The following is a 16,792-nucleotide window of genomic DNA, read 5'->3' as shown; positions in this document are numbered from 1 at the left end:
AGAGTGGAGGGCTGAGATGCCTTCATCATGTTAATGTGGCACCTATTACACATGAATTATGGGATATCCCACCATTGGAGCAAGGGCTGATGGGAAGAGACAAATAAGCACACACACAAACAAACACACACACACACACACACACACACACACACACACACACACACACACACACACACACACACACACACACACACACACACACACACACACACACAATAAAGAGGTGTCACACTGTCAGACATCCATTCAGAAAAACAGTACCAGTTTCAGGGTATTTCTCATTGATAGGGTGAAGCCCACACACACACACACACACACACACACACACACACACACGCAGAAAAACTGGGTAGGTGTTTACGTGCAGCATCACGTGATTAGGGTCTAGAGAGAGACGAATGGGGAGCAGATCAATTATTCAGGAGAGGGATAAACTTCATCTGTCCTCTCTAGCAAGGACGCACACACACACACACACACACACACACACACACACACACATACACACACAGAGAGATAGACACACACACACACACACACACACACACACACACACACACACACACAAGCAGACACAAATACACACACACACACAGCACTCTCGGATCCACACACTAGTCCTCTCATGAGGCCATAAAGAACACCTAAAGAACACCTCACCTTCACCTGGACATCCATCACACACACACACACACACACACACACACACACACACACACAACCCTAACCTTCACCTGTATATACTTAATCACAGCTCCCCTTGACCTGTGTGACGCTTATATACACTTAAGATTCCAAAGGGAATCCACCTCCCTCCCTCCCTCTTGCTCGATCCCTCTCTGTCTCTCTCGCACACACACACACACACACACACACACACACACACAGACACTCATCACCGACACTTATAAATGTTTATATTCACTTGGGCGTACTTATTTATGCACACATCCTTTAAAAAGGGTGCCTACGCAGAATTCTCTCTCTCTCTCTATCTATCTATCTCACTCTCACACACACTACAATGACTTAGACATGAGAGGACTCATAGGAAAGTTGCATTACCAAACTACAACCAGTAGATGTCACTAATTCCCATCACAGGGGCCCCTACATACAGTTTTTTTCAAATGCTTACACACTAAATCTTTGCTTGTCACACAATTTTCTAAACATGTCTTCCAAACATCATAACCCCACACCAAATCTGCAAAACCATACACTAATTCTCAATGTTTGACTCAGTTTTCAATTTACTAAAACACATTTTGCAAAACACCACACACAATTTTCTACTTAACACACAAAAATCTAACCGGAAGTAACTTGATTACGTTTTTCAAATACAACTCATCAAAATGCCACACTAAATCACCAGTGCTTCAATCTCTCTCTTCACATGTGTAAACACTCATTACTTTACGGAACACCATCCAATCATTGCATTAGTATGAATAGTATTAGGTATGGACCCTCTCAATCTGCTTCTAGAGGATTTACGGTTTACTGTAAATGTTCAGAACCAATGCAGATACTTTGAAAGGAATGTTCTACAAAAAGTCGACTTTATGTACAGTAAAACTTGTCTTTACCATTAGCTCAATTATTTTTTCTATAGACCTATGAATACATACACCCCCCCCACACACACACACATAAACACAGACACACACACTTTTCTTTGGAAAAAGCAAAGTAATTTGATAGTAGTCAGTCATTTCCATCTTAGGCAAAATCAGCTTTTTCAGAACTCCATGTACATCTGGTGGTCATTGTATTTTGCTTTGCTTTGTTCTTGTTGGCTGTAAAATACTGTATTTGCAACAGCAAATTATTTGCGAAAAATCACTATTTTTGGTTTCAATAATACTGTGTATTTCAACTTCTCTCTGTACCGTAACTTTCACTCTTGTATGGCAATACATAAAGCCTATGAAAGACACAAGAGCGTTTTGAGAAACAGTGTGTAAATGATGTATCCAAAATGTCATATTATGACAATAGTGTTTGTAATGTGAGGTGAATGTTTGCTTTAAATATGTGTTTTTGACATTTTGAGCAATTGTGGGTTTTGTGTGTGGAGAAAAATAGACACAGTTTTGAAAACGTGTGTAAACAACTGTAAAAAACTTTAATATCACACGAGTGGAGGGAGCCAAGGGCGTTTCACAAGACACACTGTCCATCTGACCACATGTTCAATTGACCACACAACAAGATCACAGCTGTTTTATTCACTAATGATTGCATATGTTGTTAGTGAGTATAAACATGCATTCAGGTTAATGCCAGCTACCCTACAAGTTCATATTATGCACAAAGGCAACACATTCAAATTCAAGTCTCTCTCTCTCTCTCTCCCTCCCTCTCTCGGTTATACAATTCATTTGGATGTATTTTGTAATGATGTAAATAACTAGATGTACCGCATAGCGGTACAAAATATGACAGCCGCTCAGTCCTGTACATAATAAATCACACTTGTCTCCATCTTTTACTCCATCCCCCACTCTTGAAACTTTTGTGTATGCTTGTTTGGCATGCCTGAGTGTGTGTGTGCAGCTGCACAGAAAGTAGCCTACTGGTGCTGAAAAGGTGAATAGATTGTAGAATAGCCAAAGAAGATGTAGCATTGTTATAAAACCTTTAAAATCTCTAAACAACCACAAGTAGGGCAGTTCATCACAGTTCATCCATTGCAACTGGATTGATGAAAGGTCACTTACACCTGTAGGCTACATTGTATTTGGGAAAAGCAAAAGGTATCAGCATAATGTTATTTATTTATTTATTTATTTATGTATAAACAAAAACATCTCTGTCAGTTCCATGCCGTTTTCAACAGCTATCAAAAACAAAGGTCATTTTTGGATGGATGGATTTTTTGTGAATGTTTCTTCTTCTACATAAGATTTTAGTCATCTTTAGTTCATGTAATACTTTATTGTCAATGCACAAATTAAGTAACAGTAGTCTGAAACGTTATTGTTAATGCACAAATTAAGTAACAGTAGTCTGAAACGAAATGCTGTTTTACATCTAACCAGTGGTGCAAATAACTGACATGTCCAAATGGGCCTTGATGAAATGCGTCGCTAGACTGTTCATACACATTTTAACGGGCCAAAGAGCTGTTGTCCGTTATTGTTCGTGCAAATATAGGCTGATTCATGTTCCCTTGCATTGTGTAACTGAGGTCCATGGCTAATCTGGCTTTCACCAGACCAAGCTCAATCTTTTAAGAAATCAAAAAATAAATAGCAGGCAGATCAGGCTGGGATCACCCAGCCTAGTCCATAGGCACCCGATATTGTTTAATTTTCCGATTGAGATATCCACGCTCTGGCTATTCTAAATGCAAAAATGCATCAGGGAGTTATGACAAAACTGTAACTAACAAACTAGATCCTAATAAAAATCTGTTAGCTTCCCTAAGCTACAGGTAGGCTTAAAAGGTAGGCCTATTTACAACATAAATTGTCAATAGGCTATGCTGGCGACACAAAAAATCTCCTTTGGAAACCAATGGCTTACGCCTTACAGTATCAAGCGGACTTAAACTGCCATATCGTGGCGAAAAGTTGTAATAAAATTCACGCAGCTCCATGAGTCAAGGAAAGCGCGAATGAAGTAGCCACTTCTAAATGGGACCCACTAGCTTAAGGTGTGTTGCTAAAGCAGCCATAATGAAATGAAGGTGTCATTGTTTGGATACTTTACACACACATGCTTTTTAATTTCACAGACTACAAGTACCAAGCTGGAATCAAAGCACATCGATTCCCCTCTCACACCCTGCACGCACTTAAAACAAATAAACAGGCGTCTCAGTCTCACGCATGTATAGGCAAAACTGTATCAGACCGGTGTAACCAGTGGCTACTTCATGCCCATTGAAATTAAGGTGGCACGTGCCCCCTCGGATTTTTCCTCCCTAATATATATATTTTAATCATAACTTTGTTCCTATTATGCTCCATAATAAGCCAGAGCCTGCAACGACTCAAATGTATTCTTCTGGATGTGTAATAAATCGTACAGTAGGCTACCAAAATAGTTGAAGACCGATCAGCAGCCCTTTTCCTAATAGCCAACTCACACACGCTGAGCTCGCAATGTTTTGCGTGTGTTGAACTGTTACAGTTAACTTTAGGCTACAGTTTAAACAGTTGAACTGTTACAGTTACAGTTTTTGGTTACAATCAATGGTGTTGAAGTGGTAAGTAGGCTAAGCAATAAAAAATAGTAGAATTATTTGTGGTTGACCTGGACATTTTGACTTGGTGCTAAAAAGTTAGAACTATGGATTTGATGTTGGCCGCGAATTCCGAAGCTACGCATTAGCCTACGTTGTGTCAGTGTAACGTAGGCTACTCTTACAAATATTACAAATATTTGGCTTACAGACATCTGCTCTGTTTTGTCTTGTACGTGACAAAGTCTCCTAGTTCAATTGTTTCCAGTTTCATAGAAACGAGGGTGTTAATTTTGCAGTATAACTACAAAATCCAACCAAGTATAGGCCAAGGCATCGCGTTGTTTCTCCACTTGTTCTTTTCACGTATCTGGTAGCTAATCCATGTAGTGAAAAGGGATAGGCTACCCGTTCAAAAGGAGGACTACAGTTGTTTTATATAAATAGGATCGCAATGACCGTGATGTAGAGGGCAATAAAATAATAGCAGTCTCTCATGTATCAGGTCAAAATTGCTCATGATTTGCAGGTAGCAACTTACAAATGAGGTACCTATTGCTTGCTATAATGGTAATGAGAAATATATTAGGCCTAGTAAAATATTCAAATATTTAGTGTTAACCTTAGACTACTCAGCACTGAAACCTGTGAAACTTCTTTCAAAGTCCTTAATCACATGAATTAAGATTAAAATATTTAAATTTCTGAGCACCACAAAGTCAGACCTCAGCCCCCCCCCCCAGAAAAAAAAAACCTGATTGTGCCCCCCAAAAGTTTTGGCTTGCATGATTTGGGAGTGGCCCCCGGGGACGAAACAAAATTTTTCCGTAAAAGTCTAGTGGGGCTACATACCCACCAAATTTCATGTGCACCGGTGTTTCGGTGTCCCGGGTATCGTTGACCAAAAATTCAGGAAGTAGATGACGAGGAAAAAAAAAAAAAAAAAAAAAAAAACTTTGACAATCATTATATGATAATAATAATAATGATAATAAATAATGATAATAATAATACTAATAATATGAGAGTGCTACTTTTGTAACTTTGTGAGAGTGCATGACATGACTTCAACCCCCCCCCCCCCATATCTGAATATAGTTGATGCACCTTCCCATGCCAAGACAGATAAAACCATGCTATTTTGGACACTTTGGCCTAAACAATTTCAACCCCGACTTCAATTGCCCATTCCCTGCTCTAAACGCTGTTGTGTCAGGTCACATACGACTACCGTGACATGACTATGAATGACTTGTACAGACTCCAAGCCACGCGGTACACGATCCTGGAGAGATAACTGTTGTCCTCGTCTCTTAAAGAGACTAATGCAGATAATAGGATACAGGCTATACTCATGTTTATATTCACAGAAAGACATGAGTTATGCATGCTGTGCTGTGCCTCTGTGAAACTGTCTGCGTGCACTCCAAAAACAGTTCTCCGAGAAGCCATCAGTGACCTGCTTTCTTCTATGTGCTTGACTGCGTGTGTGTGTGTGTGTGTGTGTGTGTGTGTGTGTGTGTGTGGTGTGTGTGTGTGTGTGTGTGTGTGTGTTTGTTTTTGTCTGTGTTAAGTGTGTGCGTGTCTAAATGAAAGGCTGACAGCTGTGTGTAGTCTCCCTTCACATCATATGACAGGTTGGCAACTCTGTGTATGTGTGTGTGTGTGTGTGTGTGTGTGTGAATGTGTGTGTGTGTGTGTGTGTGTGTGTGTGTGTGTGTGTGTGTGTGTGTGTGTGTGTGTGCGTGTGTGTGTGTGTGAATGAGTGTTAGAGTTAGTGCGCGTATTCTCTCATAGTAGTGTATGAAGTGATGACAGCAATGAGTGTGTGTGTGTGAGTGTGCATGCTTTAAATGATTTAATCAAACTACTAAAAATATTCATGCCTACAAGATGAGAAGACAAGCTGCTTTTGGGAATAAAAAAAACTGTCCAATCTTACTGTTGTACTCTCTCTCTCTCGCTCTCTCTCACACAAACACACACACACACACTCACACACACACACACACACACAAACCTTACACATGTTTGAGCAGCTCTGTCACATCTGTCACATTCATTTATCTCAGCACATACCAGTGAAGATGCACAGGTGCAAACACACACACACACACACACACACACACACATATATATACATATATATATATATATATATATATATATATATATGCAGTGCACATAAGAGTATTGAAAGAGAGAGAAAGAGAAAGACAGAGAGAGAGAGAGAGAGAGAGAGAGAGAGAGAGAGAGAGCAGTAGTGTCTCATGTTGAAGGAGATGTGGATGGCTTAGTCTCAGTGCACTGTTTTCTACTCTACATAATTCATAACAGCCCTAGTTCTCTCTCTCACTTTTCTCTCTCCGCCTCTCTCTCATTCCATCTCTCTCTCTTTACTTCTCCCCCCCCCAACACACACACTTCAGCACTTGGGCCACAGGGCAGCACACACACACACACATACACACACACACACACCGATGCACATAAACTCACAAATCTAGATTAGAACACAGATTTTGTAATCATAACTTTGCTCAATGCTGTCTCTCTCTCTCTCACACACACAGACACACACACACACACAAATACACACACCACACACATACACACTGACACAACACACTCACACACACACACACAGACACACACACACACACACACACGCACACACGCGTGCACTGCACACACAACTCAGATAATTTTCCTCTGTTCTTTCTCTTCTGAAATCCCCACCAACCCAGCGGAGGTGACACACACACACACACACACACCAACCCCAGTGGAGGTTACACACACACGCACGCACACACACACACGCACACACACCAACCCAGCGGAGGTGACACACACACACACACACACATACACACACACACCAACCCAGCGGAGGTGACACACACACTGGGAGTGGCCAATCCTGAGTTGGTGACACAACGTGTGTGTGACAGTGATGAGTTGAGCCAGAGGAACAGAGTGGAAGATAGAGAAAAGGGATAAAGGATAAATTAAATGGAGGGATGATGGGAAAGGAGGGGTGTGTGAAAGATGTCGGGGGGTGGGGGTGAATGAATGTGAAAGGAAGTGATTACTGTAAGTGACTTAGTGAGAGTCAGTGAATGACTTAATCAGTGTGATTGTAAGTGAATGCAGGGGATGGATATGGGACTACATCAGAGAGTTAAGGTGCGATCCAGTTGTCCAAAGGACTCTACTTATGAGTAGTACGATGACCGAGGGACTCCCCCCTCACCTCGTCTAATGAGAAGCAATCTCATACAAATCAAAGGACCAGTTCACGCCGAGTTCTTACGACAAGGAAGTTATGTCATTTCACAAGTTACGAGTTGTTACAAGCCATCAGTATGTACAAATGGAATGCATGATTAGACAGCACTGTATCTAATCAGTTAAACCTTCTGTTGTGTTCGTTTCATGTTTACTAGTTTTGTGTTCCCGGTCAAAAATGACCGCTGCATTATAACTTGTTATAAAACCATAGTAGCACATATATTTTTCTCATCCATTAATTTCTAATGGCCGGTCATGGGTGTTCAAAATTGTTCAAAAAAATGATCAAAATTTGTTTTGTGTGTTCAGATGCCCTGTGTTAACAAAGTCATAGCCTCATGGTAGTCAGAATAAGTTAACAATATTTTTCAGAGAAAATAATTGTCAATCGGTCAGATTTGACTGCAAACACATCAGGAGGGTTAAATGAATGATTGAATGAATACATTAATGAGTTTCTAGTTCAGTGAATGAGTGATTCTGTTCTTTGTGGAAAGAATGCCTTAATAAGTAAGTAATGAGAACATTGAAGTCATAGTGGAATAATGGTTTAATTTATATGGTTTAATTTTAAGTATATGAATGAATGAATGAATGAATGAATGGATGGATGGATGAATGAATGAATGAATGAATGAATGAATGGATGGATGGATGGATTCTAGGGAGTTTTTCCTCGCCCCTGTTACCCATGGGCCTCTCTCTTTCTTTTCTTTTCTTCCTTTCTTTCCTTTTTTCTGTGATTGCCTACATTCTGTAAAGCGCCATGATATGATGATGTGTAATGTTTTGGCGCTCTATAAGCACAATACATTTAATTGAATTGAAATTGAAATTGAATGGATGGATGGATGGATGAATGAATGAATGAATGGGTGGATGGATGGATGGATGGATGAATGAATGAATGGGTGGATGGATGAATGAATGAATGAATGGGTGGATGGATAGATGGATGGATGAATGAATGGAAGATGGGTGCTGATATAATTTGTCTTTTATTTCAACTAGTGCTGCAGCGATTAGTCGACGTAATCGACCATGAAAATTAGTCGACGGCAATTTTTTTAGTCAACAAGTATTGACTGCCTATTTATTTTTGGTCTCCTGTTTCAAACGGCTCACTGTAATGTTATTAACTCTATGTTATTAACTCTTGAGAAGTACAATGAATGTCTTTGGATGTTAAACAGGCTACCTAGACTTTGGCAGTATTGTTTTAAACCTCACCATGCACTCAAGTGTAAACGCAAGCAGCATAGCTGCATGCCTGCCTGCTTTCAGCACGATTCATTATTAGGCAGAGCTAAGCGGGTGGGGGTGGGGGCTAAGCTAAGCGTAGTAGGCTAGTCCAAACTCCAGACTAATATGGTATTGTGGAAATTGCAATAAATGAAGTGAAAATAGTGTCTCGTGTTGACAACGCAACGGCGAGTCGTTTGTTCATTCATACAAAAAAAATGTTAAAGTGAACATGGCACCGCCCGTGATATCAACAATTAAGGTGCACGTCATTAAAGAGACAGCGTCCCTATAACACAGAACAAGATAATACATTGACATGTCATGTGGAAAGGCTGTTACATGCTTCTGCGTCAACTCGGCGTCGTGACCCTTTTATGATTCTGCGTTGGGTTGCCTTGCATCGCGGTGCATTTCACCACCCTAACACTAGGGGGTGTGTGGCTTCGAAGTTCGGTGTCGCCTGTGTCTGCGTCGCTCACCACAGAAACCATATGACCGAAATGGTACTCAGAATGGCAAAACCCATAGACTGTCGTGCTAAAATATTAATCTTATTTGTTTGGCCTTTTCTTGCTTAGATTTTGTAAAAAGTATCGAGAAATAGACACAGTAAAATTCATTGACCTAGTTACTATAACCAGCAATTTAGTCTGAGGTTATTTGCGAGGTGTCTGCCAGCCAGTTTAAATTATGTTAGCAAGCAAACTTTAGCACAAATGCCCCGAAGTACTGCTTGCTGGCAAAGTGCTAATTTCCAAACGTTACTGACATATAGACACTTTACAAACGGATGACCCTGTAATTGTAACCAAAAAATGAGTTTATTTGCAAAGCTTATATCAGTGAATTAGCATGTTGCTAACTCCCCACAGTAGGCTGCTTGAAACAACGACTATTAACACACAGGACGAGTAGACCAATCGCAGACCGCAAGGTCGCCTCGACGCAAAGTTAACATTTTTTGGAGGTGCATGTCGAGCTACGGTGGAGGGGTCACAGAGGGGTTCACGGCGACGCAGAGGTGTCTGCGGGGGTACGCCGTCGATTCGACGCAGAAGCATAAAACAGCCTGAACGCATCTCCGATCGTAGCATAAATCACAACACAGAACACACTTACCACAAACATATGTAGTTAAGTAAGGGGACACATGTCAATAACACAGTATGATGAATTATGTCCAGTATACTATAGCCTAATGGAAAAGCAGATACTTATGCTTAGATTGTTAATGCATAGGGCTTTATCTTGGCGATCTAAAACTCAGCGCAAAGTGTATTGTTATCATGACGCAAAGCGTATTCCTATCGTACACTCCGATTTTTCGCCATGCGCGTCTCTTTCTTTGAACAATGTGCTCAGGGGTGTGGCAAATAACAACCTAAGGTGTGGTCTTGGCGCATTATCTAAACATCGCTATCTTACAATATCTAAGAAGCATTACGCCACTGACCAAGAAAAACATGGTCTATAGCGAAAGGCGCATATGAAGCACAGCTGAAGATGCAGTGTCACGAGATGTAAGCAGCAACTCCTCTCTGAAGGATAAATGTCCTTAGGTTTTTTATTCAGTCATTTAAATATTATTGGGGTAAGTGTTGCTTTTTTCAGGCTATGTTTTCAATGGTAACCCACTGTGTCAATAGTAAAAGTAATTAACTGTGTATAACTGTTTTGTCGTTGACTATGACACCACGGTGAAGGGAGGTTCACTTTGCCAATGAGATCAAATAATAGACCAGTGCAGATGCGTGTAGGCTATTACCCTGCTAGGTTTTAGTAAAGCTTGGTTTAGTGGAATACTTGTTCCATACAGTCTCACGTGCAAGCAAATTCCTTCAAATACGCCGCTGACTAAAGAAGTTGCGCTGCTTGTTGTTGTTTGAAGTTGCGCTGCTTGCTGTTAAAGGGAATGACAGATGTCATTTTCATTGTTTTATAGGATGTTACGCCCAAAACACACCCATGACGGATTAAGAAACATAAGAACCGCCTTGTTGCGCCAGGCGTACAAAATTTGATAACGTTTGATAGCAAAACCACCCCCAATGTGGACTGGACAAACCCCTAAGCTATTCGCCAGTGACCATGCGTATTAGATCACCAAGATAGAGCCCATAATGTTTTTGAACGGTTTACTTAATGAGCTTCTAACAAAAGTAGGCTGATATGTATTTTATGTTTTGCCCCTTCAGTTGAGTTGAAAATAAAACGGACACAACAAAATAACAAACACTTGATTTTTTTTTTAATTAGTCGTTTAGATCAGTCGACTAATCAAAATATTAGTCGACAGATCAGTCGTTAGAAAATGAGTTGTTAGTGCTAGCACTAATTTCAACCAGCACGACTCCACCAGCAAACCCAGCATAATAAAACTCCCATGGAGTCGAAAGTGGTTTAAATAGCTCTCAGTAACCAACAATGCACAGTATTCTAGCTGACAACCCTTGCTTTCCTTTGCACACAACCCTTGCTTTCTTTTGCACACAAGCCTCAAGATGCACAATTGCAGCCTTCGCCTTACACTCTCCTTTGATGGTTTTACAAGAAACAGGCTTTAGAAAGTAAAAAAAGACAAATTGAATATAAATACACAAGACTGAGTGAATGAGTAAGTGAGAAAGTGGGACAGAGAGAGGGAAAGAATGTGTGAGTGAGAAACAGAGGGAGACGGAGACAGAGATTGAGAGAGTGAGTGAGTGAGAGAGAGAGAGAGAGAGAGTGAGTGAGTGAGAGAGTGAGTGAAGGAGTGAGTGAATGAGAGAGTGAGAGAGAGAGTGAGTGAGTGAGAGAGTGAGTGAGTGAGAGAGAGAGTGAGAGAGAGAGAGAGTGAGTGAGTGAGTGAGAGTGAGTGAAGGAGTGAGTGAATGAGAGAGTGCATGAGTTAATGAATTCACGAGGGAATGATTGAGTGAGTGAGCGTACGAGTGAAAGTGAGAGTATGAGTATGGTAACCTCTGCCCTTAGACAGCTACGAGGCAGGATATGAACTACTCTGAAGTACTCTGACTACTCTCACAGCAGCTACGAGGCAGGATATGACGAATACTCTAGGTCAGGGGTCTCCAACCTTTTTGGGAATGAGGGCTACCTGAAGACCCGAAATCATATGGAGGGCTACTCATTTAAAACAAACATACCCTCACCCCTTTTTTGCGAGGGTAGTCCTCCTAAATAATAGGCCTATGTGATTTTTACTTTTAAATGATCATTATTTGTGCAGGCCTATACGTCTTTATATATTAAGCAACTGTATTTTCAAATTTAATATCAATAACCTATGCAACACTACCAACATTTTTGTTCAGTTTGTTCATTTCAAAGTTTGCATGGGGAATCTAATCTATTTTTTTTTTTTTTTTTTTACAAAAAAACTTTCTTTTTGTGCAATTAATAATTTGGGTTACAATTTGTACCCAATTTATACCAACCCACCATTATGAATTCAGGGGATGTTTAAGTTCTGATTTCAGTGGACAATTCGGTTTTAACATTTCAATAGTAATCGCCCACACCACCCTAACATATGAAAACTCCTTTTAAAGTTATTGCACACCTGAAATGATCCATGATCTGACAAAAAAGGGTAATGCACAGTCCTGCTCAGTCATGCATGCTATAACATTTTTAGCGCTATTATACGGCAGTTGCCTACGGAGGAGAAAAGGCCTGTGAGCTAAAGCAATTGTTTTTCAGTCCTTGAACAATCATGCAAGAACCGTATTTGACGAACATGGAATGGCCACAGAACTTTTGCAAAGATATGCTTTCATTGGCTACACCAGACAAGCAAGTTTGTTCCCCCTTTACTGTCTATGCGTGCGAGCAGCGTGTGCGCTCCGCTTCCGTTGTTGTTTAAAGATTGAATGGGAAACGGATTTGAAGCCAAAGGCTAAATTTTAACGCAGCTACAATTTATAAGGTATCACCAATATCAATTTATTGTTACAGATGTATGGCTACATACATTCTTAAAATGGTTCTGGTCTAGACTTAAATATCTATTGAAAACTTCACAATGGAGCGTGTTTTTAGAGCGTGATCTGCAGGTGACCTGTTGGCTATTTTTTAGAAAGTGCGCTGGGGGCGCCTCATAGCCGTCCCGCGGGCTACCTGGTGCCCGCGGGCACCGTGTTGGAGACCACTGCTCTAGGTATTCTCACAGCAGAGACCACCGCAAATGCACTCCATTTGCTGAAGCGCTCCATGTCTAAAGAGGGGATGGTAACGCCTGCTGACCCTCCCACAACTCTGATGCTCTCTCTCTCTCTCCCTCTCTCATGTTCAGTCTTATTGTGTCAGCTATGCCTCTTTCATCACAACATCTAGCCCTCCAATCCACTGCATGCCACCAGAGATAGTTCATCAACCGTCTGTTCTGAAAAAATCTTACTAAACTTGAAATGGAATTGTAATTGAGAAAATAGCCATACAAATAAAATGCTACACACTGTGATTAGCTATTCTACTAGACGTATTATGCTCATTAAAGCAGTGCAAAATACAGTCAGACTTCAGCATGGTAGCTAGGTATCATGAGCATGAAAGAGCTCAAGTTCCCCAGCCTAAATCCCAAGAGTCCTTCAAGCATATTAAAAAAGCCCTGGGCATCCTGAAGCGTTCATGCCTCCACCCCTTTGGAACAACTATGACAGGTGGGTATGTGCACCACGCCAGAGAGGGAATATACTGTATAGGAGGAAATATAAATTGACAGTGCACAGTCAACCTGTGAACTACAGTCATCAAACAGGAGCCCAGGGTTACACAAGAAAGCAGGCTCACAGACAACTTGGAGGGCTTACTACAGTGGGTCCTCCAGCCTTTCTCTCACTTACACACACACACAGGGAGAGAGAGAGTGAGAGAGAGGAGAGAGAAAGAGAGACTCGAAGGTCATCACATCTCCCATGGGTACTGTATGGCAGGACAGGAATCAAAGGAGTTTGCTGAACCATGCCAAATTACAATTGGTTACAATCTGCCAGAGAGGCTGGTTGGTATGTCTACCTTTCCCATTTCAGATGACAGGTTGTGAAGGATGGACTCAAGTTGTCTGTTTTGGTCACCTTGAAAATGTTGCATGGTTTCTGTATCTCCCCACCTAATGTCAGTGGTCAAATAAAGTGTGAATATACTGTGTCTTGTAGTGGACTGTGAGTCCAAAACCATCTCGAACACAATCACTGTCTGAATTCAACACTGCATCTCACTCTGATGCTTTCCAATGCCCTCAGATGCGTATTGAAGGCGTTACGCAAAATTTATGAATGAAACCTGTCGCCCTGCATTCGGCTTCGTCCAGTTTTACACAGAGCACAAAGTCACATGAGCGACTTCTGTCGTGGCCTCGCGCCTGGCTGCGTTAGGAAAGGAATCCCACTGACCGACGCAAGCGACACCTGCGGCTCCGCGCCGCAGCCAACCAGCACGAGTCCACTTCCACTTTCCCATCACATGGCCAAGTGTTCCGTGCTGACTGAAGGCGAACCGATATGTTGAAGCTCGAAGCCATGCATGGAAGAGGTTGTTAAGAGGGGCTCTAGCGGGAAATAACCGATGGCTTTCCCTTTTGGATTTGGCTTAGCATACATGCATGCCTACCTTTCCTACCTACCTACCTACGTCATTCCATATGACATGCATAGGATCATCAATTACCACGCGCCCAGTCGGTTCAGATGAGGCTTCGGGATTCCGAATACTGACAGGTGAAGGTGATTTTACATGGTGCAGCACAAACGTTAAAGCATCAAGTCGAATGATTAATTCCAACGAACATTGTATAGTGTGTGGTGTGTGTTTGTGTGTGTGAGAGAGAGAAAGAGAGAGAGAGACAGACAGACAGACAGTAAGAGAGAGAGAGAGAGAGAGAGAGAGATGTGTAAGGTGTGTGTGTGTGTGTGTGTGTGTGTGTGTGTGAGTGTGTGTGTGTGTGTCCATCGGGGGTATTCCAAAATGTTTATAAGGGGAACAATGCTGCAGATACGCCCAGCGTGCGCGCATCGCCACATTTCTGGTGTGTCTACATCCAATTCTAGGAAGAGAAGCCCTCCTGTCCTCAGGTCGGGAAACGGGGAACATGGCCGGGTAGGCTGCGAAACTGATTAAAAATCATGATCACACACACACACACACACACACACACACACACACACACATTTACCTTGTAGCATCACCATAGCAATGGCCCATTAGTGAGGAACCCAGGGCAGACTTACCGCAGTCCTCACACAGAATGCTCTCCACCTCCTTCTTGAGGTTCCTCTCGTTGGCGTCCACAGGAGCAAAAGACGCTTTGAATACTAAAGGCTCCTCAGTAGGGTCCATGAAAAAAATATATCTGTGGTCTTTTTCCACGAGCACGCACGGCGCCTCAGAGCCGAAATCCCCCACGGTGACGAGCTGCTCGCGCTCCAGCCCGCCGCTGTTCACCGGCCACACGTCCAGCACCCTGACATTCACACTGTACGGCTCCACGGAGACGTTCTCGGGCAGCGCGAACACCTCACCTTCGATCACCACCGCCGCCCGGTACGCCTGTTCCTGCGGGGTATCCAAGCTCGGGGCGTAGCACGCGAACGAGAGCCCCACGAGCAGCATGGAGAAAAGCGCCAGATCAAGTCTCCTGCTCATGCCGTCTGCTGGGGCTCAGAGGCGGCCGCTCGCGGTGCTGCAGTGCTCTCGGGGCTGACGAGGGGCGCGGATGATAGAGTCGGGTTACGGTGGCGGGAGACTGTGAATGGGCTCCGGTAGAGGCGCGGGGCGGCAGACCTTGCGCAAGAGTCCGTGCCATCTGTGTGCGAGCCGCTCTGCCCCATGCAGCCCGCGATGGGGAAACACAAGCCACTTAGGAACCGGAAATAGCTCCAGTCAGCGGTGATGCGCGGTTGAAAAAATGTCGTTGCTGCATTCTCCTTCAAATACCGATTCCGAAACGCAAAATTGCATTCATAAATTACGCTGCCTTACCACAACACGGGGCTACTGCAAAACGCCGCAGGTCCCCCTTTATCCAGCCAATGTCATGGCTCACACTGGGTGCACTGACTTTCAAACGAGGTTTTTCGATGTGAAACGATTCAGACTTGGCACAGAGAAAACAGCATCGGAAAATCCTACCGTGTTAAGGGTTATGTTGCGCGGCGAGCGTTATCGACGCCCAAGACGGCACGGAGCGAGCGGCCGAGGATGCTGCTCAGTAGGGCGATGCAACAAGCGCGTCCCCTTCGCTCGCTGCCCGCTCTGCCACCACACACTGCCGGCTTACGTGAGCAAACATCACCTGGCCGGCCGCTACTGTCTGTGCGAACTTCTTGCGCAAATTCCGTGATGTGCCGTCAGAGCACATACGACACCTTGTAGGTCACGGAAAGGCTCAAAGAATCCACATCCGCACGAGACCAGTATCCGTCGAAGCGCGCGAATAGAGCAACTCGTGCATTCGCACCAACGTCATTAACGTACAGAACCTATACAATGCAGCGCCTTATAACTTTTGCTTGGGAAAAAATCCGTTTCCCATGAGAGCGCGCTGTGATCCCCAGTAGGATTGGTAGAAATGGTCCAGGCCACGAGCTGCGATGACTAACGCTGCGAAAGTAGCTCAGTCGTCTCGAGCGCTGGACAATCAGCAATGTTTTTTTTCTTGACGTTATCCTTCTTTCGTTTAATCACGCGGCTGCATTCAGGTCACATTCACAGATCTGGCCCCCAAACCGACCAACCAGGCGTCGCCCGAGCGGGAGCGAAACCTTTCAACGCCCTTTCGCGCACGGTGGCAATCGCAACAGGTCCTGCGGGTATCAGATAAGGACAGGACGCTGTCTGTATCGATAGAATGGTGGTGTGTCATAACACTGGCAGTCGGCTGATGAATGAGACGCAGAGAGCGCGCGAGAGAGGGGACCAGAAAATAAGATTTCCTATAACTCCGCACTCGCGCTGTGTGTGTGTGAGTTACAGTCTGACGGCAGTCGCCAAGTGGATAGTGTAAATATTACCAGCATCTTTCCCTTGGCACAAATAAATGCGACGTTTGAGGCAGTGTAT

The 16,792-nt window shown here is 43.1% G+C and overlaps 1 protein-coding gene across 1 annotated transcript in view; it reads right to left on the bottom strand.

Moving 5' to 3' along the window:
• Positions 1–16,144, bottom strand: part of nrg2b (neuregulin 2b) — a 67,607-nt gene extending 51,463 nt beyond the window's left edge. Inside the window, exon 1 of the mRNA XM_076287590.1 lies at positions 14,962–16,144. Coding sequence (XP_076143705.1) covers positions 14,962–15,376 — 415 coding nt within the window. The 5' untranslated portion in view covers positions 15,377–16,144. The remainder of the gene's footprint in view (positions 1–14,961) is intronic.
• Positions 16,145–16,792: the final 648 nt, after the last annotated feature.

Source organism: Alosa pseudoharengus, unplaced genomic scaffold (assembly GCF_046254945.1).
Source record: "Alosa pseudoharengus isolate Yale_2024_CS ecotype anadromous, Long Island Sound unplaced genomic scaffold, YU_APseudo_1.1 YU_APseudo_1.1_scf_16, whole genome shotgun sequence".
Lineage (NCBI taxonomy): Eukaryota > Metazoa > Chordata > Actinopteri > Clupeiformes > Clupeidae > Alosa > Alosa pseudoharengus.
The sequence above is the reverse complement of the archived record's forward strand: the minus strand, read 5'-3'. Positions and strand labels throughout refer to the sequence as shown.